At 30.7% G+C, this 26436-nt stretch overlaps 2 protein-coding genes across 3 annotated transcripts in view; both read right to left on the bottom strand.

Annotated features, from left to right (window-relative positions):
* Positions 1 to 2430: 2430 nt before the first annotated feature.
* The window catches only part of LOC132737344 (uncharacterized), a 29831-nt gene continuing 5825 nt past the window's right edge, over positions 2431 to 26436 (bottom strand). Inside the window, exons 6-19 of the mRNA XM_060724612.1 lie at positions 24300 to 24308; positions 23587 to 23723; positions 23079 to 23217; positions 22684 to 22814; positions 22169 to 22307; positions 11576 to 11712; positions 11080 to 11218; positions 10686 to 10816; positions 10213 to 10303; positions 4308 to 4444; positions 3838 to 3976; positions 3451 to 3581; positions 2927 to 3070; positions 2431 to 2573 (exon numbers count right to left, since the gene is read on the bottom strand). Of these exons, the coding sequence (XP_060580595.1) occupies positions 2930 to 3070; positions 3451 to 3581; positions 3838 to 3976; positions 4308 to 4444; positions 10213 to 10303; positions 10686 to 10816; positions 11080 to 11218; positions 11576 to 11712; positions 22169 to 22307; positions 22684 to 22814; positions 23079 to 23217; positions 23587 to 23723; positions 24300 to 24308 (1601 nt within the window). The 3' untranslated portion in view covers positions 2431 to 2573; positions 2927 to 2929. The remainder of the gene's footprint in view (positions 2574 to 2926; positions 3071 to 3450; positions 3582 to 3837; positions 3977 to 4307; positions 4445 to 10212; positions 10304 to 10685; positions 10817 to 11079; positions 11219 to 11575; positions 11713 to 22168; positions 22308 to 22683; positions 22815 to 23078; positions 23218 to 23586; positions 23724 to 24299; positions 24309 to 26436) is intronic.
* Positions 9666 to 12430, bottom strand: LOC132737348 (uncharacterized). 2 transcript variants are annotated; one of them, XM_060724617.1, is made up of 6 exons: positions 12271 to 12430; positions 11576 to 11712; positions 11080 to 11218; positions 10686 to 10816; positions 10160 to 10303; positions 9666 to 9805 (listed from the first exon to the last, which is right to left on the bottom strand). In XM_060724617.1, exons 1-5 carry the CDS (start codon positions 12326 to 12328, stop codon positions 10163 to 10165), a joined length of 606 nt encoding a protein of 201 aa, XP_060580600.1. In that variant the 5' UTR covers positions 12329 to 12430; the 3' UTR covers positions 9666 to 9805; positions 10160 to 10162. The 2 variants fall into 2 exon arrangements, with proteins under 2 accessions (XP_060580600.1, XP_060580601.1); XM_060724618.1 differs by having other exon boundaries at positions 9666 to 9801.

Genomic DNA, 26436 nt, shown 5'->3' with positions numbered 1-26436 from the left:
CCGACTCCGACGTCGACGTCTGGGTGAAAACATCAGTTATCTCTTGTCCTCCTCTTCGAGTACTCGGGCTAAAACGGTCAACGAGGTATAAACGAATTGTACGACTTGGTATTAAACATTTACATTTCATTTTACAGTCAAACAAAACCGAGGGTATTGCACATTTGTATGTGTATATTTGAACATAACGCCATTTAGATGTTTAACAGATTTTAAATATGATCCAATAATAAAAGATAAAACTTTATGGAAACATTCTCGTCCATATATCTGCTCAGCTGGAGTCTTTTTCTTTGTGTTTTTGTTTTAAATAAAAGAGTTAATATATTAGGATTATTGCTCTGGAACATGTAAATATTTGATTTTACTAGGCTTTACGCAGTAACGCAGAACGTGATTAATTCTAGTAGAATACATAAGAGCCAAATACAAGTACAAGTAATACAAAATACTCATTTCATAACCTTTCAATTATTTATCTTTACAAATTTAAACAACAAATTATATCAAACCTGATTGAATTAAGTATATGAACGTCAGTATAGTTCATCCTGGATAGTGATATAAATTTAGTTTCTGTCTGGTCGGATTAGTGCTTATGATACATGCATTTCTTAAAGTCATGTATAAAATGTGAAAAAAACATTATTTATTGTGTGCTTGAGTTTGTTATAGTCAAATGTCAGTGGTAAATTTTTATGATGCAACCACGTGCTGAAATATTTCTATCTTCGTAGATAAATACCCGAACTTAAATGACATTTGTAGACTGTTGCATTCAAGTTTGAATACTCAATAAAAAATAACTAAATAAATAAAAAAAATCTTGACAAAGTGTGATCACTTGGGATCATTAATCATAAAAATTGCAGACTCGGTTTAATTGAGTTTGTATATGAGGGATACATTTTTGTAGTTTTATTATCGCAATGAATAAAGAAATATTACGATTCTTTTTCACAGTTTGTGACATTCTAAGATCGTATGTCTAGTACAAGTGTCAGTACTGTCTTTGTGACATCACAATTGATTAGGTTAGGTGGATTATATATAAATACCTGTAGGTTTATTTAGCACAGTTGTTTCTTTTTCAATCTGACCACATTTAAACAACTATCTAGATACGATGATCTTTTAAATAGCCTTCCAAATAGTTTGCTATGGCTATTTTCAAACAAAAACTTTGCAATCATCCGAAAAGTACACTATGAGGTAAAAGAACATTAACTTAACAACAGGACGTTCGAAACATGATGTTCCCAAAACGAAAATCGTGAAACAAATCAATTTATCTAACAGTTACAGCGATCGAACTGTAAATTGCCATCCGCTATATTAATATATTTTCTTATGGTTATTTTGATTAATTGCATTGAATGGACAGAGCTGAATTTAAAGTTTATAATCTATTATTTGATACAACACTTGTGAGTAAAACATTTATTAATACATGTATCATTTTTCTTCACCTTAACATTAGTATGATAAGGGAGCCATATTTCGATATTCACTGGTCACAAAGTTACGAAATTGTATCAACAATCTATGTAAAACGGCGCAATATTGCGAATAGAGATTCATTACATGTATATAAAATGTTTAGATATGGATTCTCATTTTCTTAACGCCCAGCACACTCTCTCTTTTGACGAGTACAATATTTCTTTGTTACATTAAAGTGACGACAGTCAAAATAAGTTTTAATTTCTTTCAATAACTTTCTAGCATGAACAATAATTAACTCACGTGACCAAAAGAACATTTTATAAATACCTATCGGACTTTGCCTGTAACATTCAATGTATAAAAAAGAGTTGAAATTAGACAGATTCATATTTTATTCTAAATATTTTCCTATATCAAATGTTGGTCAATCACAATTATAACATTAAATCTTTTGAGAAACATACTTAGTTTATCTTAACTTGACAATGAATAATGACCATAATGTCACATTATATGCTATGATTCTTTGGTTCACGAACATTAGAAAAACGAAAAAAAAACCCAACAAAACAACAACAAAAGAACGGGAAGACAGTTAACAGTATTTTTAGTCAGGGAACAACTTTTCAGCACCACAGCTTATACCATATTCATAGTTTTAGATAATCAATGCTAATACATTGTTGTATGCACATAAAGTGCCTGTAAATAGTTTTACTCGTATATAAACTTTATAATATTTAAAAGAAATGTTTTATTGTCAATGTCTGTGTTAATTGTATATATAATACGGTTACAGGAACAATAGTTATTATAGGCATAATTTTTATATGTTTAAATCATGGCTACTTTTGTAGATATTTATCATTCAAATTTCCTTTGGTATATATAAAAAATATTATGTGCAATTTTGAGCTTTCTGTAATTAAATCTCTTCGCTACAATTTAACATTAAATGATTAAATAAAGTAGAAGGAAATCAAGTTTTATTTGATAGACATTTTATTCATTTACAAACAATAATATGTTTTTTTTACATAAAAGTAATAGAAATAAAAATATTTAAAGGTAGTATTCAGTCAATAGGTATAGTATCCAACTGCACATTTTCCTTTCGTATGGGTGCACTGAAAAAATAAAACATTCTTTTTAACATGATGTTGTAAAATTGATTTAGGCCTGAGTATCCAAATAAAGTCTCATGAAACCTTTTAAATTCCTTACATGACACAAATCTGCATTCAATTTTATATGCCTGGATTTTCTCTTCAGTTATATAACTGCCGATCAATTTATTTGTAATATCTAAATATGGTATGATCAAAATATCATTGTTTATTAGAAAATAGCGACTGACTTGCTTATAGCTGAAACATTTAACATTTAGGAAAAAAACAGACACGAGTACAATTTTAAAACATAACCATATCTAAAATATAATTTAACCATACAAAACTTGACAATTCAACATAAAACTCACCATTTAAACAACAAGGTATAATGATCCTCTCCACCACCCTCCACATTTCTCACTTTTAGCACCTTTACAATCATAGTCACATTCGCTGTCAGGTGCCTTCTGTACATTTGTTAAATTGTTTCCACAAAAACAATACGAAGAATACTGCAAATGAAACGAAACGTGACATTACTAAGAGTACAGTATAAGGAATAAATACCCGGTATGGTCATGATCAACAAAATTGAATAAAGGAACTAGATCGCATAAGTTACAATTAAGCCATCGTCTGTAAATAGAACGAATGCACTGTTAGCCATAGTTATTTTTCATATCTATCACAACAGACGGGTATACATGTCTATAAATTAAATAATTCTAGAAAATTATTCGAGAAACGTTTTGTATAAAACAAATTCCGAACATTAATGAAATTTATCTATATTACCAGAAAACAATGTTTGTCCTTCCATTTGCGAAACTTAAGTTTGTGTAAACTGTTTAGATTTACCATACCGATAATAGTTAATGCAATTATAACAAACCTGAGTTAGAGCATATTTCAGTCCATGACCTTTGCAGAATGCAAGACAAAGTTCCGTCGTCATCTTGTTGTCACTTGTATTTTTTTCACTTAGAATTCTAGATTGCGAGTCTACATAACAGCCAAGATAGTCTGTTATTGAAAAATTGAAATTTCATTTTTTACAATCCATAAATGAGGAGAAGTCTTAAGAACCTATTATATGTTTAACCTAGCTTGAAAATGTTCAATGCTAATTCAATAACAAGAATACAATAAAGTGCTACACTATATTTTCTGTGCTTTATTATCATTTTGTATGTAAAGGAGTTTTTCGTGAAAATTTTATTCATTATGCTTCATTTGACAAGATTTCTTTCTCAGAATTTATAACAAAAAAATTACTCACTGTGCGTGTTATACAACGAAATTCTCCAAAATCCACCGCATTTCTGGCCAGAATTTCCTCCACAGTTGTAACTACATTCTGTTTCAGGACGTTTTGCGTATGGTCTTAATTGTGAACCACAAAAACAATGGTTACTGTACTGAAATATTACAATTTTAGATGATTTTTAAGTCAATTGTTCCAACTGCCCTATTTTTATGCAAAGATTGATAATAAATTTTGAATACTGTATGTAACGCAAGAAATTCCACATTTGAGAATTTTACATAAAAACCAGAGTTAAATGTGTTAAAATATGACTATTTTACAAGAAATATTGTTCAAAAATCATAGACATTCAATGGTTCTAATAAATAAGCAATGGCAAACCAATAACTAAATAACTGAATATTAATTGTGCATTTATCATGCATTTTTTATTTTTTGTACATTAAGGAGTTACCTTGTCCAAAACAGATATTTTTTTTTACCTCAACACCTGCGAACTTCTTTCTTTCCATGCTACATCTTTGTACACATTTCTCGACCGTCATACTGCCTGAAGTCATTGTACCTTCTAAAATCCTTGTCGAATTGTCTTGGAAACAACCGATATAACCAGTGCCAGCTACATGTAAGAAATTAAAACGAAATTAAATATACACTATTGTTTTTATGTTTAATTTAACATTTATTTGTACTCTAACGGTTTTGTTTCTGTTTATTGGCATTATTTAAAAATTTACTTCATATACCATGTACATACACTGAATCATTCGTTTTACCGACTAAGGAAGTTTTGTATCTGCACATTTAAATGAAATTCTAAATAATGAAAATTATGACGAAAACACTTAAAACAAAGTCAAGTGCCTGTGATTACGGAGATAATTTTATTCTCGATTCTTTGATTAAAAGAAACTGAATTAAAACCTGCTTCCATATAAGCTAATTCGAACTGTTGCAAAAGAAGTACATTGTATATTCAATTTGACACAAAAAAAATGTGAAAAGACAAGTCCAATCTTGGTGAATTAAACAATATAATTATAACAGTGAACAATAAGCTTATTTTCTCATTTTATGAGATTGTGACAGAAAATATTTTTCTTTGCTTTTAAAGAGTTATTAGATGATGCTTTTTACTTATGATCAAATTACTATTACAAATGTCTAACCTTTAGTTGATGAAACAAATACGGTCAAAACAATCGCAAATATAATATTGGTTGCCATGTTCCGTCTATGTACTTCTCTTCTTTGCTATGAAGTTTTTGTATATATGAAGTTGTAAGTCGGATCGTCCTCTTTTATAGGTCTTTTAAATCCTATTTACGTCTCTTGATAGAAAAAAATGTCGATGGGACGCTTTCAGAGAAATGTTTACCTTTTAACATTTTTTTTCGTTGAACTTTGTGCACTCATACTTTTAAATCACAAACAATAATGTTATGATATAAACTTTCTACAGTACAAGTGATGCGTATTATTCTTTGACGGATGACACTAGGCAAAAAATATGTACTTTAACATGATTAATGTAGGACATAACGCATGCATGCATTATTTAGGGCAAATAAGTACACTCTGGCGACATCTGAAGTATAATGTGAACAATCGTCGGTAAGGTCCACAAGTTTGTTTCTTCCTTAGCTTTCGGTCTTTATATATAAAACGAAAACATATGACCCCTTAAGCAGAGCCAGTTTTATCTCCAGGGCTAAATATTAAGCAATCTGTGTAGAGGGTACACAAGACAATGCCTTGTGTCAAATATCTATGCTCTAATCCTAGTGGTGCTACAGAAGTTTAAACGTCAACAGTTAAAAAGAAAAAAAATACGAAAGGAAAAATGAGTGCTTATGAAAATTCAAGCTGCTCAAATGTAAGTATAAGACCAACGATTTCCTGTTTTTCCCAAAAATTCAATCGAGCTTACTTAATAAAAAAAACAAGGCTAATGACGTAATAGATGTCTGTTTACGTCAACAAATATTGTAGAACTGTTTGATGAATTAGGAAAACAATGCCCATTTATCATTCCGCCTGCTGTCAAACACAAGGCGTTTTCTCGCTTCCAAGAAAAAAAATGTAGATTTTTCATTGAAAACGCTTAACGTCGTAAGAATTATGAGAATGTAACTAGTGATTTTTTTTCAAATTTTACATGCCTTTGCCTTTTATGTCGATTATCCGTATTCTGTCCAGCTGATTTTCAGCTTTTATGTACGTTTGTTTGTAAATAACATTGAGTTTGCGAAACCACCAAAAAAGAAACAGTAAACAGACAAACTGTGATACAGATATAGAGGATATTTGTTTGTTTTGCATGTAAGCTTGAAATATAATTTCACTGAGTGAACACCAGATGCAATATTTTCACGAGTGGCGTAGCCACGAGTGAAAATATAATAGCTGGTGTTCACGAATGAAATATATTTCAATCTTATATGTAAAATATATAAATTTTCTTTTTATTTCATGCTTTTTAAGTGATTTTAAGTACTTTTTACTAATTTTTCCGCGTAACGTCGCGCATTGTGACGTCATCACATCATGACGTCACATCATCAATTTTGAAACATAGGTCTGTTAAATTTCTCTAATTGTGCTACATTTTTAACATGATCTTTGATGACATCGACTTCCTTTTCTTAAAGAAGCAAAATTTACGCATGACGGCATTTATTTATGCCTGTTATTCCTTGCAGTTTTGATTTTCTTTTCATCTGCATTCAGATATAGTCCGGCTACAGTGAAAATTATATTTTATAAATTTCACTAGTGGTTTATGAGAATATAATCATCTGATATATTACAATAAAACACTGGAAAGCATGAAATAAAAGGACAAGAACAAGAACAACAATAGTAATATGCAAAGTTAATAATATATGCTCCATTAAGTTGTAAACATGAAGGCGTTCCATGAAGCAATAATATACAAAGTTAATAATATATGCGCCATTAAGTTGTAAACATGAAGGCGTTCCATGAAGAATACAACAACAACAACAATATGCAAAGTTAATAATATACGCGCAATTAATAGTCAGACAAGATATTATCGTTTTTCGGTCACTCGCACTTAATGGCGGAAACCTACCTTTATTATGTTAATTGTTTTCGTTAGCGTTGTGATTTATAGAACAAAAAATGAATTTAACGCTTATATTTGATATTTCATGAAATATTTAGCAGTTTATCACTTGGAACACTTTTTCCTACAATATAACACTGTACAGGACTACAGGGTTAAAAGAAAACGATAAGATAGAACATATGCTATTAGCATATAGCTTTCTAATGATAATATATCAAATGTATGTGAAAAAAAAACTTTTATTAATCCTGTTTTTGAAATAAAACCGCAGTATATGATCAATACATTAAAACCACATTGACCACAAATCATGTAGGTTCTTGTCAAAAGTCAAGGTTGATAAAAGTCCAATCGGTTTTTATAAATGTATACTCCCAATGAAACTTAACTATTCGGCATTTATACCGTAGTATAACAGTAAAACATAAATCTCATTAAAAAGCTTTTTAAACAGATTTCGAGGGACCTGTTAATGTTTTATTTAGAGGCGATAGTAACAAGTGATCCAGCAAATTTATTTTTTCTATAGCGGTTATAATAAACTTCCATACATATTATTTACTTTGTTGTTCTTTTCTTTGTGTGAAACAAAAATAGAGGCAAACGCGAAAAATTAATACTTACTTCCCTGTATACGACAATATCAAACAACATGACTGTTGGTCATCAGAAGGTGGCATAAGTTCATAAACTCAAAGCTTGAAAAGATAACTGTACTGAAAGGTAATGTGTTCTGACATTTAATACGCTTGTCATTGACCTTCATTGTATGTATTAAATCAATTATTAAACAATTTGCAGTGTCCAGTGCTTGATCAATTTTATAGCTAATTGTTTTGTAAATTGCATCTTGTTATGGCACAAAATATATCTGCTCAAGTATCAATTGGAGTTAAACAAGTATATTCTAAACTAAAGTTAATTCAAATGTTTTAATATTTGAATGATTAAAGATTACCCGAATAAAGCTTGGAATCGGCGGAAGTATTTTTATTGCTTCAATAACTGCTCTTAACAGAAGAGTTTACATACTGCAAGATTTTAACGTTGAACTTCATTTAAAATTTATTGTATGTTTACTTGTACCGTGTTTGCATTTTTATTGTGGCAGAATTTGACAATCTGGAACAATAGACTTTGGTGCGTGATAGTGAAAACAAAAGTCTGGATAATATACAAGAAGTGGTAAAAATGCCAGCATTCTGGAAAAAAAATGTCCTTAAGAGCTATGGGCCTTCGTTAGTAACCTATTTTGCTTTCAGATAAGTGTGTGCTATTTCAACTTATTCTCTTCATCCATTGATTTTGTGATACAAACTTGCACGCAAAAAGTGTGTCTCCGACCCCTACATCGACGCCGACATCGACGCTTGAAATACAAGCGCAAGTAATACTTAATACTCCTTTAATAACCTATTAATCATTATTCAGTGTTGTTATAGTTTTCTGGTCCTTCGGGATCATTGATTCTAACACTTTAATAAGTGTTGAAAATTGAGTGCAGCTCAAGCTGGTGATATGGGGGCATGGGGGATGTTGCACTTTTTCATTCCCCCTCATGTACAGACTCTGCAACCGAGTCTGCAATTTTCATTTAATTTTGATGTGATTCATGCTTCCGAGATCAAGACCACTGTAAGTCTACGAGGTCACAATTGATTGAATTAGGTGGGTTAAATATATCTGTATGTTTATGTAGCAGAGTTTGTTTCGTCGTCAATATAACCTCATTCAAATAATATCTAGGTACAATGATCATTTAAATAGCCTTCAAAATAATTGCTTTGACTATTTTCAACAATAAAGCTATAAAACTGATATTTTGCAATCATTCAAAACAGTAAACCTACAATACAAGCTAAATAAGCGTTGACTTCACAGGACGTTCCAAACACCGTGGAAAGAATCAGTTTATCTAGCACTTATAGCGATTGGACGGTAAACTGCCATCCGTTATATTATTATATTTCCTGAGGGGTTATATTGATTAATTAAAGATCCTTTTACTCATTTGTATGGTTTTATATAATAAATATAATACTCAAATGAAGATGTATCAATTCCAAAGAGTATCATTTGTAAAGATATTACCGAATTTCTACCGTTTTATGTAAATCAAGGGAGGTAATTAGAAATTTAATTTCGATAAAGTCTAAGCCAAATATTTTAATAACAAATGATGCATATATTTTAGAGATTAATGATAATACATATAAACATTTTCAGTAAAATTTCACTTATGTCTTGTTACATCCTTAATTAGATCTTAAATGGACACTGATGATTCTACTATTTAAAGAGTAAACCATTTTGTAATATCTCTACTTTGTCACTTAAAATCAGTATCATAAGGGAACCGTATTTCGATATTCACTGACCAAATGTTACGAATTTGTATCAACAATTTATGTATTGCGCCGCAATATTACGAAGAGACATTCATTATATAAAATGTTTATATCTGGGTTCTCATTCTGTTACCGCTCAGCACACTCCCTCTTGTGCCGAATACACAAAACTTCCTTATTACATCAATTATATGTCATGTTTTTCTTGGCTTACACAATGCAAATACATGTACCAAACATTGTAGGTAACAGTAAAATTATTTCTAGTCAGATAACAACTTAAATAAACATTCTTTGGTGTATATGAAATGATTATCTGAAATTTTGAACTTTCTGCAATAAAAGCTCTTCACTACAAGATGACATTAAATGATGAAATAAAGTACAAGAAATTCAAGTTCTATTTGATAGACATTTTATTCATTTACGAACAATAATATGTTTTTACATAAAAGTAATATAAATGAAAATATTTAAAGCTAGAATTCAGCCAATAGGTATAGTATCCAACCGCGCATTTTTCTTTCGTATGGGTGCACTGAAAAAAGAAAACATTCTTTATTACATAATGTTGTAAAAGTGATTCAGGCTTGAGTATCCAAATAAAGTCTCACGAAACCTTTTAATTCCTAACATGGCACAAATCTGCATTCAATTAGATACGCCTGGATTTCTCTTACTTTTGCAGTTAATATATATAAACTTGCCAATCAATTTTGTGCATTTTCTAAATATTGTATGATTAAAATATTGTTTAAATAAAAGAAAAAAAAGCGACTGAATTAATATGCGAACATTTAGGAGACAAGCAGACAAGAATACAATTCTTAAACATAAGCATATCTGACATATTTTAACCACTCAAAACTTGAAAGTGCAACATAAAACTCACCATTTAAACAACAAGGTATAATGACCCTCTCCAAAACCCTCCACATTTCTCACTTGTAGCACCTTTACAATCATAGCTACATTCGCTGTCGGGTGCTTTCTGTACATTTCCTAAACTGTTTCCACAGAAACACTGCGAAGAATACTGCAAAAGGAACAAGACGAAACGAAACATTACTTAAAGTACTGAACACAGAAAAAAACCCGGAATTTTCATGATATACAAAAATCGAATTAAGGAATTAGATCGTATAATTTACAATAAAGCCACAGATGGCACTGTTAGTCATTGTTATGTTTCATAACTATCAAAACAGAGGGTTATACATGTCCATAAATTAAAGAATTCTAGAACGTTATTCGAGAAACGTTTAAACGTTAAAACACTTGTGAACGTTAATGAAATGTACTAATATCTATATTACCAATAGCAGCTTGTGTTCCTCCATTTCCAAAACTTAAAAAGAAGTTTCTGTAAACTGTTTAGATTTACGCAACCGATAATAGCTAATGTATTGATAACAAACCTGAGTTAGAGCATATTTGAGTCCATGACCTTTGCAGAATGCTAGACAAAGTTCCGTCGTCATCTTGTTGTCGCTTGTATTTTTTTCACTTAGAATTCTGGAGTTAGAGTCTACATAACAGCCAAGATATCCTGTTATTGAAAAATTAAAATTCAGTCTTACAATACATAAATGTGAAGAAGTCTTGAGAACCTATTATATGTTTAACCAAACTTGAAAATGTTCAATGCTAATTCAATAACAAGGATACGATAAAGTGCTACACTTTATTTTCTGTGCTTCATTATTATTATTTTGTATGTAAAGGAGTTTTTCATGTAAATTTTATTATTCTATTATTTTTCATTTGACAAGATTTGTTTCTCAGAATTTATATACAAAAATAATTACTCACTGTGCGTGTTATATAATGAAATTCTCCAAAATCCACCGCATTTCTGGCCAGAATTTCCTCCACAATTATAACTACATTCTGACTCAGGACTTTTTGCGTATGGTCTTAATTGTGAACCACAAAAACATTGGTTGCTGTACTGAAATATTACAATTTTAAATGATATTGAATTGTTTCAACAGGCTTTCTTTTATGCAAAGAATGTCAAGTCTTACAAGAAAGACTTGACAATGCTGGTTATAAATTTGGAACACTGTATGTGACGAAAGAATTTCCATATTTTAGAATTTTACATAGAAACCAGAGTTGAATGGGATAAAATATCACTTTTTACAAGAACTATTGTTCCAAAATGTATCATAGACATTCAATTATTATCTTACAAATGAGCAACAGCAAACCAATAACTGACTAACTGAAGATTATAAGTGTATTGGTCATTCGATCTTCAATATTTCATATATTCAAGAGATCCAATACAGATAAAAATATTTACCTCAACACCTGCGAACATCTCTCTCTCCATGCTACATCTTTGTACACATTTCTCGACCGTCATACTGCCTGAAGTCATTGTACCTTCTAAAATCCTTGTCGAATTGTCTTGGAAACAACCGATATAACCAGTGCCAGCTACGTGTAAGAAATAAAACAATTGCTTTTATTTAATTTAACATTTATTTGTACTGTAGCGGTTTTTCTCTTCATACCATGTACATACATAAATATTTTGAAAAAGTAAGTTTCATCAATCGTTTTACGGACTCAGCAATTTCAGAATTTTAGTATCTGAACTTTGAAATCAAATTCTAAATGATGAATAAAATAAAGAAAACTCGTTAAGCAAAATCAATTTAATGCAACAGGTACGCGATGCGTTGTTATGCATATTATTACGGAGATAATTTGTATTCTCGACTCTTCAACAGAAAGAATAAAGAAAAACTTGATTAACACCTGCATCTATATGAGATAATTCGAACAGTTACAAAAGATTTACATAAAAGAAAAATTTAAAAAGCGAATCTTGGTGAATTAAAACAATATAAAAACAGTGCACAATAAGTTACACTAAATTAAATTTTAACTTCTAAACCTTTTATAAAGTCTTGAAGAAAATGTGTTTGTTTAGTTTTTAGGGTTATTTGATGTTGTTTAGTTATTAATAAATTACAGTTACAAATGCCTTACCTTTGGTTGCTGAAACAAATACTGTCAAAACAATCGCTAATATCACATTTGTTGCCATGTTCCTTCTAAGTATGTTCTTCTCTTTATTTGCTATAAAATACTTGTAGCTAAGAGTGATCTTGATATGAAATTGTAAATCGACGCGTTCTCTTTTATAGGTCTTTTAAATCCTATTAACATAAGTTTGATCGGAACCATTGTGGTTGGATGCTTTCGTAGAAATGTTTACCTTTTTAATTTCTCTTTTGTTAACGTTTACGTCATACACTGTGCAGTCATGCGTTTTAAATATAAACAATACTGCTATGATGTAAACGGACTGTGTTACAGATTAACATTATTCGCTTTGCATATTCTTTTGCCTTTGATAGATGACAGTACATGCAGTCTTAAAATTTTATGAACTTTGATATGATTAATGTAGGAAATTGCGTACACATGCAGTATTTAGGGGGAAAATACACGAGGACCCGTTCAGTAACTACTTTAGGTAACCTAACTGAAGTAGGTTATGTTTTTGTTTCTGTTCAATTTTGTTGTTGATGTCATATTTTAACATGTTAAAGTCCACAATTTGTAAAAAACAAAATTTGTATTTGTCAACTACACACTATTTTATGCTAAATATTTAAGCCCTTGCATTTTCTAAATCAAATATTTTATAAGATTTCCTATATACATATTAGAAAAATCCATTACATCACCTCTGCTGTATGGGACCAATTTTGAACCAAGGGCTGCAGATGAGTAGACAATGTTTCTTTCCAAGAATCTTAGCCAAGTAGTTTTGTAGGAGCAATTTTTTTCAATTGTTATTCAATGTAGATAGGGGTTTAATACTTAACACCCCGTCGCTGAACCAATTTGACACCAGGGCTATAATAGGGCCAGTAGAACATGTTTCATGCAAAATACCTAAGATTTTGCCCATGTAGTTTTGAAGAAGAATTTTTACGATAATTATTTTTTATGTTAAACATAATTCAACCGAGAGTGCTTAATTATAAAAATCAAGGGTAATGACGTCATGGTTTTCCGTTAATTGTATTTTTTTTAGAAGTGGTTGATAAATTTAAAATAACAATGATCATATATCAGTCTGGCTGTTGTCAAAAGTCAAGCTAAAAAATGAACCGTCTTCTCGGTTGATTTCATGTAACATTTGCTCAACGTTAAAATTTAACCCTGCTGTGTTTAAAGTTAAAAAAGGCAGTAAACAGTCAAACTGTTATGTTCCTGTATCCTAATTGCCAAATGTATCACGTCCAAATCAAATAAATTAGGCACTGTCTTTTAAAGAATGATGATGATGATAAAAATAATAATAATGAGTTAGTAAGAGACAGGAAAGAAGAAATGATGTATTTATATGCCCGAAGATATGAGATACAAGGATTGGTGCAATATTATACTGGCCACTCAAGCAACAGCATTGGCAATTTTCAATCTTCGACTATAAACGACTAAAATACTTTTTTTCAAAAGCTACGATTTTGATTTTGACAGTTTAAAATATGATCATGCTGACCAAATTGATATTATTATGCATGTTTACGGTTTTTATATTGGAGGGTTTATTTGTTTAATACAATATACAAGGGTTGATCTCGTATGCTTAGAAGTATACATACGAATGTGATCACTTACTATGTGAAATATACAATGATATGCCACATTTCTGGTCTGAGTTTCTACAACAATTGCAACCACATTCTTATCTAGGTTTCTTTTGTGTGTGGTCTTAATGTTGAATCATAAAAACATTTGTTACTGTACTGAAATATTGCAATAATTTTAAATTGTGCGCAAATATGAATAATCGATAATAATATCCATAAAACAGTCCAAAAAAGTTTTTAAGAGATTTTGAAGAGTTATCTGATGGTATTAATCATATCTTAAAATATTATGGGTAAAATAATCTAATAAGTCATACCGTTATTACTGAAAACAATCGCAATTAATTAAATTGTGTGCCTTGTTTTTTCTCCGTATTTCTCTCCAATATTTACGTGACACTTTCATGGAAAGATTAAATTACTTAATATAATGCTGAAATGTTTTCTTTCAAACATATAAATATAAACACAAAGGTTACGACGTTATCGTTCTGCACTTTAAGAAGTGTTCACTTGATGTATTTTCCACCTTTTAATTGTATTTCTTCCCGTTTGATGAAACATTAGAATAATAATGATCAGCAGTTTAAATTTGCATCTAAAAAATCAAAATATTACCATATTATTAATTATGCAATAAATAATAACAGGATTGCGATTTCATTTGTTTTCCTTTTGGTATATTTTATTATGTAAAGTCGCAGTGACACTTCAAGATCTTATGGTAACGTGCTTGCTTTACCGGTGGTGGAAGTCATCCAAGCGTGTACCCGAACAGATATTCCGACCTTTCATAAGATAGCTGGTTAGATCCTCACTTGGAAGAATAAATCATCGCAACTTTGCGAGGAATGGCATTTTTTTTTCAATGTCCATTCTTATGAAAGCAAGTTAATATTTAAAATAAATTTCTAGAAACTCTAACCGCTAAAGTAGATGTCTAGACTTAAAACAGAAAACCAACACAGACAACGTAAAAAAGAATAATGTTTTTATTTGATTTATTGAATTATGTTTATTTGATAGAAAAGATACAAGACTGTTTAAAAGTGTTTAAATTCAGGGGAATTTATTTTACAGCCTAGTATACATTCACCAATCAATGATCAAATGTCACTTTTGGAAGGTGTAAGCTCATACATTACTTTCAACTTTTTTGTTTTGTTTTTCTGCCGTAAATGTACAAACAATACATTTTTCCGTAACACCATTTTTGTAAGAAAAATGATAAATGAACGAGTCAACTATAACAATGGTTAGAAATTACACAATTAATACAATACGAAATATCAACGCATTTTAAAACCTACAAATGAGGTATACTTTAATAAACAGATACTCTCGTAAGTACACACAATCTATGTTGTTTATATTATAAAGTCCTTAACATCATGCCTGAGCTTTCTTTAGTTTCTTGGCCTTCCGGGATTCATTTTGACCGTCTTTCTGGAAATGAAAATAAAACAATCTATAAAAATAAAAGAAAAACACAACAACACTCCTCTATGGCCTTATAATATACGCTGTTTTAACCGGTAAACAAGAAGGTTTACGGCCTATAATAATTTCCAAAAACATAAAAAATATTTACGCGCGTACTTTAATAAAAAACTAGTTCAATGGCGTTATTTTTTCCTCTGACATTGTTTAGTAAATAAAATATCCAACGCTTGTGTAAACCTTTCATAGAAATTTTGTACACAATTTCAGATCGTACGCTCACTCTTTTTTTCAAGAACAATTATTCTAAATGTGGAATTCGAATATGACCCTACATTGCAAAGCTTTTTACTACAATCCGGCAAAGAATAGTTTCAATTTATTCTGAGTATTTCTTAACTATCAATTGCATATATTTCTGTTTAAAGTGCAAATTTATGGTTTAAGTATTTTAGGTCTCAGTGGAGTTCCTTTAAGGAATAACACTGCACTTTAAGATCTACAAGAAATGTTGATACATGCAATGAAAATAGCATGACTGTAAAAAAATTTATGTTCGCTTTCACCAATTTACCTTTTCCTCGGTTTCTTTACTTTATTTTCTTTCCTAGATTTATTTTAATTGTCTTTTTGGAAAATTAAAAAAAAAAATATAAAGAACTATAGAAACTCTAAGAAAAGTCGTTCCATGAAGAATACAACAAAAACAACAACAATATGCAAAGTTAGTAATATATGCGCTATTAAGATATAAACATGATATCATACATTATATTTTCGTTTTTCTAACAATATAATTCGGTCACTCTCATTTAATGACGAAAACCTACCTTTATTATGTAAATTGTTTCTGTTTACGTTGTGATATAATAGCAATGCAAAATGAATATAACGCTGATTTAATATTTCATGAAAAATAAAGCAGTTTATCTTTGGGAACACTTTTTCCTACAAGATAATATTGAACAGGACTACAATTAATAGAACAATAGTAGATAGAACATATGCTTTAAGCATATGTCTTCAAATAATAATATATCAAATATATGTGAACAAATTTTATGAAATAAAACCACAGTATATGGTTAATGCATTAAAATCACAGCGACCAACAATCATTTAGGTTTTTGTTAAAAGGCGAATCGGTTTTATAAATGTATACACTCCCAATGAAACTAAACTATTCGGCATTAATACATAGTATAAAAGCAACATAAAACTCATTAAGGAAGCCTTTTTAATACGAGTGACCTATTAATGTTAATTTGGAGACGATAGTAACATTTCTATAGCGCTTATGATAAACATCCATACATATTATTTGCTATGTTTTTTTCTTTGTGTGAAACAAAATTTCAATTTTATTGTCAAACGCGTAAAATAAATGCTTACTTTCCAGAATACGACAATATCAAATAACATTAATGTATTTTAATCATTTGGTCATCTGAGGGTGAAATTAGGTCATAAACTCTTAACTGTACTGATAACGACTTCTTATGTTTAATACGCTAGTGACCTTTCTTGTATGTACAACGTGTTTCATAATATGTGATACACTTTTAATCAAATGTTTCGTTTATGTAAGAATGTCAGTAATAATGAAAAATGTACCATATTAAAGGGGAATGCTGTCCATTTATGAAAGTGTAGTTTTTTCCTTATTTAACCTACCAATAATATTTTTTAGCTACGCTTGAAAACAGGGTCCATTTATAGCATATACTCAAAATGACGTCCAATATGGCGTCACACTATCTCCACACATTTCATGAAGTTTTCTATCACATTATTGCACATGTCATTAGTAATCTTTCTTATTTCACATCTTATGGACTGTTTAAGCTGATCTATCGTCTTTGGCTGCACTTTGTAGACTCTGTCCTTGAAATAGCCCCAAAGAAAAAAATCCAAAGGACAGATCTGGAGAGTGGGGCGGCCAAGTGCATTCCGTCTTCAGAGAGATGAATCGTTTGTGAAATGTTTTTTAAGCCATTCAAGAACTCTCTGGGCCGTGTGTGGAGCGGCACCATCTTGTTGGAACCATGTTTGTGTCATATCAACCCCTTTCCGACGGAGTGCAGGCAGAAACTTGTATTTTAGAAGAGACAAATAGCGGTCACTGTTGATTGTCTCGGTATTTCAGTCTTGATCTTGGAAAAAGAATGGCCCTGGTTACGGTGTCTCTGGTCAAGTACACTTCCATGCTGCTCAAATCTTTTAACTACTCTGCTTACTTGTAGCCTGGTCACCCTTCTATTGGCAGGGTACATTTTCCTCATTCCTCTAGTTACAGATAGGATAGAATGGTGTTCATAGAACATTTTTATGATATCTTGACACTTTTCCATGGACAACGCCATCTTGAAAATAACAGATAATAATTAATTAATAGTAAACGTTTTCCAGTATTTTACGTCGCATTCAAAATGGTAAAGTGTCTCGTTTATTTTGGTTTAAGCATTTTGTTTGTAGCTATAAAATCAGTAAAGCAACAATTATTTGAAAGTGTATCACATATTATGAAACACCCTGTATGTACATCGAAATAAATAATTAAGCAATAGCAGTGGGAAAGGAACAACAACAACAAAAGAAGAAGAAAAAATTTCCGTAACCAATGCTAGATATGTGGATTAGTTTGGATTCACTTTTATGGCTGAATGTTTTGAAAATTGCACCTTGTTATTGCACAAAACATCTGCTCAAGTATCAATTGGAGTTAAACAATTATATATTTTAAACTAAATTTAATTCAAATGTTTCAATAGATTACCTGAATAAAGCTTGAAATCGACGGCATTTTTTGCTTCAATAACTGATCTGCAAGATTTTAATATTGATCTTCAAATCGGTGCTAGGGGGCGTGAGAGATGTTGCACTTATTCATTATCTGTCATGTTCAAACTCAATTAAACCGAGTCTGCAATTCTCATGTTATTTTGTTGCGATTAATGGTTCCGAAGGATCACTTTTCCAGAATTTTAGACTTCACAACAGAAGGTGTCAAATGCCGTGTGGCAGCTGTAAAAAGTTGCCCCGTACTTCACTTCGGTGTTGTTATATTTTTCTGGTCCTTCGGGATCATTGATGCCACAACTATTAAGTACCGCTCAAGCCGGTACTTTGGGCGTGAGGGATTTTGCACTTATTCATTACCCCTCATGTACAGACTCGATCAAACCGAATCTGCAATTTTCATGTAATTTTGTTGTGATTAATGCTTTCGAGGGATCACTTTGTTTCCAGATTTTCATTTGACAATATTTACATTTATTTTAAATGTATTTTGACGTTTTACGTGTTTGCATTTTTATTGTTTTCAATGTGTTTGTCAGAATTTGAAAATGTGTTACAATCGACCTTAAAGCGTGATAGTGAAAACAAAAGCCTTGATAATATACAAGAAGTTCTAAAAATGCCATCATTCTGTCAAAATCCTGCCCTAACAGATATGGGTCTTCGGTAGTAATCTATTTTGCTCTCAAATAAGTGTGTATTATTGCAACTAATTGTCTTCTGTTGCTTTTATGATACAAACTTGCACACAAAAAGTGTGACGCCGACCCCGACATCGACGCCAAATTTATTAAATACAAGCGTAAGTAATAATAAATACTCCTTTTATAACCTTTCAATTATTATTCAGTGTTGCTATATTTTTCTGGTCCTCCGGGATCATTGATTCTAACACTTTCAAGTGCAGCTCAAGCTGGTGCTATAGGCATGGGTGATGTTGCATTTTTTATTACCTCTCATGTACAGATTCAATAAAACGAGTCTGCATTTTTTTATTTAATTTTGTTGTGATTAATGCTTCTGAGGGATCAAACTTTTTTCCAGATTTTTAATCATGTCAAATTTAAACTTCAAATTAAACCAAACCCTGATTGATCACACTGGATAGTGATATATATTTAGTTTCTATCTGATCGAATAAATGCTTGTGATACATGCATTTCCAAAAGTCATGTAGAGAACAGGTATATAATATTATAATAAATGCATTTTTATCTAATTACTGAATACTTATTATCTATTGTTTAATTGATTTTGTAATAGTCATATGTCAGTGGTAAATTATTTGATGAATTTGCTAAACGTCTAGCACTTTGAGTTGGAATATTTTCATTGTCGTATCCTCGTAAATACATTCTGATCTGCTTATATGACATTTTAGATTGTTGCATTCAAGTACGATTAAACAATTAAAAGACTTTCAACAAATCTTTAAAATGTTTGTATTTTTAAAATCGCAATGATTTAAGAAATGTTACGATTTTCTTTTCATAGTTTTTGATATTCCAAGACCTAAGACCGTCCATTTCACGTGACTGTAAGTCTACGAGGTCACAATTGATTGAATTAAGTGGGTTATTATATCTGAATGTTTATTAGCAGAGTTGTTTTTAAACAACTATCTAGATACGACGATCTTTTTAATAGCCTTCAAAATAATTTGCTATGACTATTTTCAACAATAAAGCTTTACAACTGATATTTTGCAATCATCCAAAAAGTACAAGAAAAGCTAAAGGAGCCTTCACTTCACAGGACGTTCAAAACCTCGTGGAATGAATATGTTTATCTAGCACTTACAGCGATTGGGCTTATATTGCTATCCGTTATATAATTATATTTCCTGAGAGGTATATTGATTAGCTGAATTTAATCGACCCTGACGATTTTCAAGTTTTTAATCTACTTTTATATACGGCGTTTAAGAGAAAAAACCATTTAGTAATATCTCGTCTTTTCTACTTAAAATCATGAGAAGGAAACCGTATTTCTATGTTCGCCGACCAAATGTTACAAATTTGTATCAACAATTTATTTAATGCGGCGCAATACTACGAAGAGACATTCTTTATATAAAATGTTTATATCTCGGTTCTCGTTCAATTAACGCCCATCACACTCCTTGTTGTGCCGAGTACACAACAATTCCTTGTTACATTAATAATTTGCCATGATTGTGTTGGCTAACAAAATCCAATTACATGTACCAAACATTTTAGAACACATCAGAAACAGAGTAAATTTATCTATATTCAGGTAACAACTTTCAAGCATCCTAGTCCACCATGAACACATTTTATAATGCAAATCATCAATGCTAATGAGAGCTGCATTACTGGTACTGGTACTGCAGTACGTACTGCAGCGATTTTGCAAGTACTAGTACTGATACTGAATTAATCTTACAAAATTTTGCTACTACTGGTACTGGTACTGCATTACTGTCTTAAAAAGTGGTACTGCTACTGCATTACTAGGCAGTATTTTTGGTTTTGATAAAAATAGCATCAATTTTTCTCATAAAATAAAGCTGTAAATTACATTATTTTAATTTTGTGAAAAAGTAAGTTATCAAATCTATAGATAATTTGCTGCTATATTCCTTCATAGTATTCATCAAAAAAAAAAAAAACACCAAAGACTTTAAGTAAAAATTAAATTGAGATAAACAGACTCAGTAACTCTTTACCCTAAAATATCCTTATTAAAATATTTTATTACTTTCTATGTACTAGTAAAGGAGCAAAATAATCACTAATTAATTGTTTCTATTCTAAATAATCCTATTTCAAGTGATATTGTTAGCACCATAAAAAGTTGTTATTTACTTTGGTATAAATTGAACAGAGGTGTGAAGGTGTGAAAGGCAACAAAAGACTGTTGTGTTTTAAATGAAAGATGATTGCATTGTATTACAGTTATATGTTGTAAATATTGTTTGTAAAAAGTATGTTAAAACTATAAAGTTGTAAAAATGTTATGTTAACTTTAAAGTAAATTATGATTTTATTTCTTTGCTGAATAATATTTGCAATTATTTATTTGACAATGTGTACTTATTCAAACTTTGATGCATATATAAAAGTAATGGTACTGATACTTAATTACTTCACCAAAAAAAGTACTGGTCCTGCAGTACCGAGCTAAAATCTAGTACTGGTACTGGTAATGGTACTGCATAATTTGCCAAGTACTGGTAATGGTACTTAAGTACTACACCCTTAGTACTGATGCAGCTCTGATGCTAATACATGCACATATAGTGCCTGCATATAATTGTAAAAAAACTTGGTCTCTTTTATTATCTTTAAAAAAAAATTATTATCATTATATGTGTAAATTGTATATATAATAAGGTTAGAGGAACAAAAGTTATGAAACTGTTATAGAATATACGTTTAAAGTATTGTTACTTTTTGTACATATAACATATATATCATTCAAATATTCTTTGGTATATATCAAATTATTATGTGACATTTTGAACTTTCTGTAATAAAATCTCTTCGCATCAAGATTACATTAAATGATGAAATAAAGTAGAAGGAATTCAAGTTCTATTTGATACACATTTTATTCATTTACAAACAATGATATGATTTTTTACATAAAAGTAATAGAAAGCTAGAATTCAGTCAATAGTTATAGTATCCAACCGCACATTTTCCTTTCGTATTGGTCACTGAAAAAAGTAAACATTCTTTATGACATGATGTTGTAAAAGTGGTTTAGGCTTGAGTATCCAAACTTAAGTCTCATTTATCTATTAAATTCCTAATTTGACACAAATCTGCACTCAATTTTATATTCCAGGATTTTCTCAGATTTCTTTGCAATAATATAATTGCCGATCAATTTAGTTTCTTAATAACATGAGATTAAAATATCCCTGAAAATTCTTTAAAGGAATAGCAACTAAATTTCTTATAGCTGAAACATTAAGGAGACAAGCAGACACAAATACTATTCTAAAACATAACCACATCTTAAAGATATTTAATCACACAAAAGTAGATAGTTCAGCATAAAACTCACCATTTAAACAACAAGGTATAATGACCCTCTCCAAAACCCTCCACATTTCTCACTTTTAGCACCATTACAATCATAGCTACATTCGCTGTCGGGTGCTTTCTGTACATTTCCTAAACTGTTTCCACAGAAACACTGCGAAGAATACTGCAAAAGAAACGAAACGAAACATTACTAAGAGTACTGTATACAGAAAATATTAACCCGGACTTGTTATGATATACATAAATTGAATCAAGGAATAAGATCGTATAATTTACAATAAAGCCGCAAGTAACCGTTAGTCATAGTTATTTTTCATAACTATCAAAACGGAGGGTTAAACTGTCCATAATTTAAAGAATTCTAGAAGATTATTTGAGATACGATTAAACGTTAGACAGTTAGGAACGTTAGTGAAATGTACTAATATCTATATTACCAATAGCAATTTGTATTCCTCCATTTGCAAAACTTTAAAAGGAATTTGTGTAAACTGTTTAGATTTACAATACTGATAATAGTTAATGCATTGATAACAAACCTGAGTTAGAGCATATTTTAGTCCGTGGCCTTTGCAGAATGCGAGACAAAGTTCCGTCGTCATCTTGTTGTTGCTTGTATTTTTTTCACTTAGAATTCTGGATTTAGAGTCTACATAACAGCCAAGATATCCTGTTAATGAAAAATGAAAATTTCATTCTTACAATGCATAAATGTGAAGAAGTCTTGAGGACCTATTATATGTTTAACCAAGCATGAAAATTGTCAATACTTATTCAGTAACAAGGATAAGATAAAGTACTACACTTTCTTTTCTGTGCTTTATTATTTTTTGCATGTAAAGGTTTTTCCGTGTTATTTTGTTCTTGTAAATTTTATTCATTATTTTTCATAAATTTTGTGTCTCAGAATTTATATACAAAAACAATTACTCACTGTGTGTGTTATATAAAGAAATTCTCCAAAATCCACCGCATTTCTGGCCAGAATTTCCTCCACAATTATAACTACATTCTGATTCAGGACGTTTTGCGTATGGTCTTAATTGTGAACCACAAAAACATTGGTTGCTGTACTGAAATATTACAATTTTAAATAATATTGAATTGTTTTGTTTCAACAAGCTTTCTTTTTATTCAAAGATGGGCAAGTCTAGCAAGAAAGACCTGACAATGCTGATAATATATTTGGAACACTGTATGTGACGAAAGAATTTCCACATTTTAGAATTTTACATAGAAACCAGAGTTAAATGTGATAAAATATGATTACATGTATTTTACAAGAAATATTGGTCCAAAATGTATTATTGACATTCAATTATTCTTATAAATAAGCAACGGCAAACCAAAAACTGAAAATCATTCCTGTATTTATCATTCCGTTTTTTATTATTCTGTACATTAAAAGAGTTATCTTGTCCAAAACAGATGAAAATATTTACCTCAACACCTGCGAACAACTTTTTTTCCATGCTACATCTTTGTACACATTTCTCGACCGTCATACTGCCTGATGTCATTGTACCTTCTAAAATCCTTGTCGAATTGTCTTGGAAACAACCGATATAACCAGTGCCAGCTATGTGTAAGAAATAAAAAACATAATCAGGGTAACACTACACAAATTGCTTCACGTTTAAATTAACATTTATTTGTACTGTTACGGTTTCTTTTCTAGTCATTGATATTCTTTGAAATTTTACTTAAGATTTCATACCATTAACATACATTATTATTTTGAAAAAGTAAGTTTCACCGACTCAGCAATTTAACTATTCGCACATTGAAATCAAAATTAAATGAAGAAGCCTTGTAAAGCAGTCAATTTAATGCACACATGTATGTAATGCGTATCCATACAGGTGATTATTGGGATAATTTGTATTCTCGATTCGCCAACACATAAAAAAAGAAATGTGATTAAAACTTGCTTACATATGAGCTTATTCGAAAAGTTTCAAAAGAAGTATACTCAGTTCGTGACAAAAACAATGTCCAATCTTTGTGAATTAAAACAATATATAACAGTGCACAATGAGTTATAAGTGTACTACATTGTATACAGTCTTAAAGAAAATATGTTTGTTTAGTTTTTAGGTTTATTTGATGTTGTTTTTCAGTTATTATTAATAAATTACAGCTACAAAAGTCTTACCTTTGGTTGCTGAAACAAATAAGGTCAAAACAATCGCTAATATCATACTTTTTGCCATGTTCCTTCTAATTAAGTATGTTCTCCTTTTTTTGCTTTGAAATACTTGTAGCTAAGAGTGTTCTTGCTATGAAATTGTAAATCGACGCGTCCTCTTTTATAGGTCTTTTAAATCCTGTTAACATAAGTTTGATCGGAACCATTGTGTTTGGACGCTTTCGTAGAAATGTTTACCTTTTTTATTTTATCTTTTGTTAACGTTTACGTCATACACTGTGCGCTCACGCGTTTGAAATATAAACAAAACTGCTATGATGTAAACTTGCGTTGTTACAAGTACACTTTATTCGCTTTGCGTATTCTGTTGTCTTTGATAGATGACAGTACATGAAGTCTTAAAATTTATGAACTTCGATATGATTAATGTCGGGAATTGCGTATGTATGCAGTATTTAGGGGAAAAATACTCGCGGACCCGTTTAGTAATTACTTGGAAGAACATGCGTTGCAATTTTACATAGACTTACTGGAATAATTACAAAACATGAGAATATATTAAGGAGTTCAGCAAAATAAGCCTACATTTGAAAGTATATGAAAGAGTAATACTTGACAGCTTGTACTTGTTAATATTTGCATGATGTTATATATAAAATAACTTGACTCACTTCGATTCCTAGCAATATTTTCTAAAGATTTTGTTTACGTTGTCTCTCCTTTTAAATTTAACAAAACATTTTCGGTGGTAACAGATAAAAGTTGCCCAAGGAGCTGAGCCGTTTTAGATGACCAATGACTTTCACCTTAGAAGCGCACAGTGAACTTTAAAAAATAATGTAAAACAAGTAAATAATCATTAGCAACCACTTTCCTGTATTCTCAGAATGTCCATTTATTATAAAGCATTCACGAATGAATGACAAAAATATGATTGGACATACTCATCCAATGCATACATTATTTTGAAATCCAACTACAACATCAACAATCACAATATGCAAAGTTAATAATATATGCGCTAATAAGATGTAAACAGGGCCATATATCAAATTAACGTTTTACAACAATATAATTCGGTTAATAGCACTTAATGGCGAAAACCTACCTTTATTATGTTAATTGTTTCCGTTAACATTGTGATTTGTAGCACAAAAATGTATTTTAATGCTGAATTGTATGGTGGCAGATTTGCGTCTCGTATTTTCGCCCGCGACCCTGCTTAGCGAAAAATCGAGAATTAACAAGTTCAAATGGCGAGGGCGTGGAGCAAAAACACGTTTATTATATTATCGTAAGCGTGGGCGAAGTTTAATAAATAACCTTCGTCCGACAGGGGCGCGGAGCGAGATTTAAGAAATAAAACGGCGGGGGCGCGGAACAAAAACACGCTAATTAGCTTTGCGCGGGGCGAAGATAAGTTGATAAAACATTCGCCCCCTTTGGGCGACGTTTTATTTATAACCCTCTTTTTAACTTCATAATTTTCGACTTTTGGCTTGATGGTGTCGCGGGGCGAAAACACGTATGGCACAAAGCAGCCACCATAGCTTGATAATTGATGAAATAGTAACTTACAGTTTATCACTAAGATACAAGATAACAATGAACGGGACTATAGTTAAAAGAAAAAATAGTAGATAGAACATCTGCTATTAGCATATATCTTTCTTATGATAATATATTTAATGTATGTGAAAAAAACTTTCATTAATCCTCGTATGTTCTTGAAATAAAACCACAGTATATACTTAATACATTAAAACCACAGCGACCACAATCATTTAAAGGTTGATAAATTGGAATCGGTTAAACAATGAAACTTAACTATTCAGCATTTATACCATAGTAAAACAGCAAAACATAAAACTCATTAAGGAAGCCTTTTTAACAGATTACGAGTGACATATTTATGTTTTATTTGGAGACGATAGTTAAAAGTGATCTTCCAAATTTACATCTCTATAGCGCTTATATTAAACTTTCATACATATTATTTACTGTGTTTACTTGTTCTTTCTTTTTGTGAAATAAAAAATTTGACAAACGCGTAAATTGAATGTTTACTTCCCCGAATACGAGCGATGGCCTAGTGGTAAAGATGCCTCTAAACCCAGAGATCATGGGTTCGAGCCCAATTCGG

The sequence above is a fragment of the Ruditapes philippinarum genome, unplaced genomic scaffold, assembly GCF_026571515.1.
Source record: "Ruditapes philippinarum isolate M1 unplaced genomic scaffold, ASM2657151v2 ctg5907_1_1_1_1, whole genome shotgun sequence".
In the NCBI taxonomy this organism is placed as follows: Eukaryota; Metazoa; Mollusca; class Bivalvia; order Venerida; family Veneridae; genus Ruditapes; species Ruditapes philippinarum.
The sequence above is the reverse complement of the archived record's forward strand: the minus strand, read 5'-3'. Positions and strand labels throughout refer to the sequence as shown.

Bases quoted from the DNA above. Each gene is read 5' to 3' on its own strand.
- LOC132737348 (XM_060724617.1), bottom strand. From the start codon at position 12,328: ATGGCAACAAATGTGATATTAGCGATTGTTTTGACAGTATTTGTTTCA. The intron at 11,219-11,575 runs GTAAATATTTTT...GTAATATTTCAG, and splicing joins AGATGTTCGCAGGTGTTGAG to TACAGCAACCAATGTTTTTG. The intron at 10,817-11,079 runs GTGAGTAATTAT...TTTCAATAACAG, and splicing joins TTCATTATATAACACGCACA to GATATCTTGGCTGTTATGTA.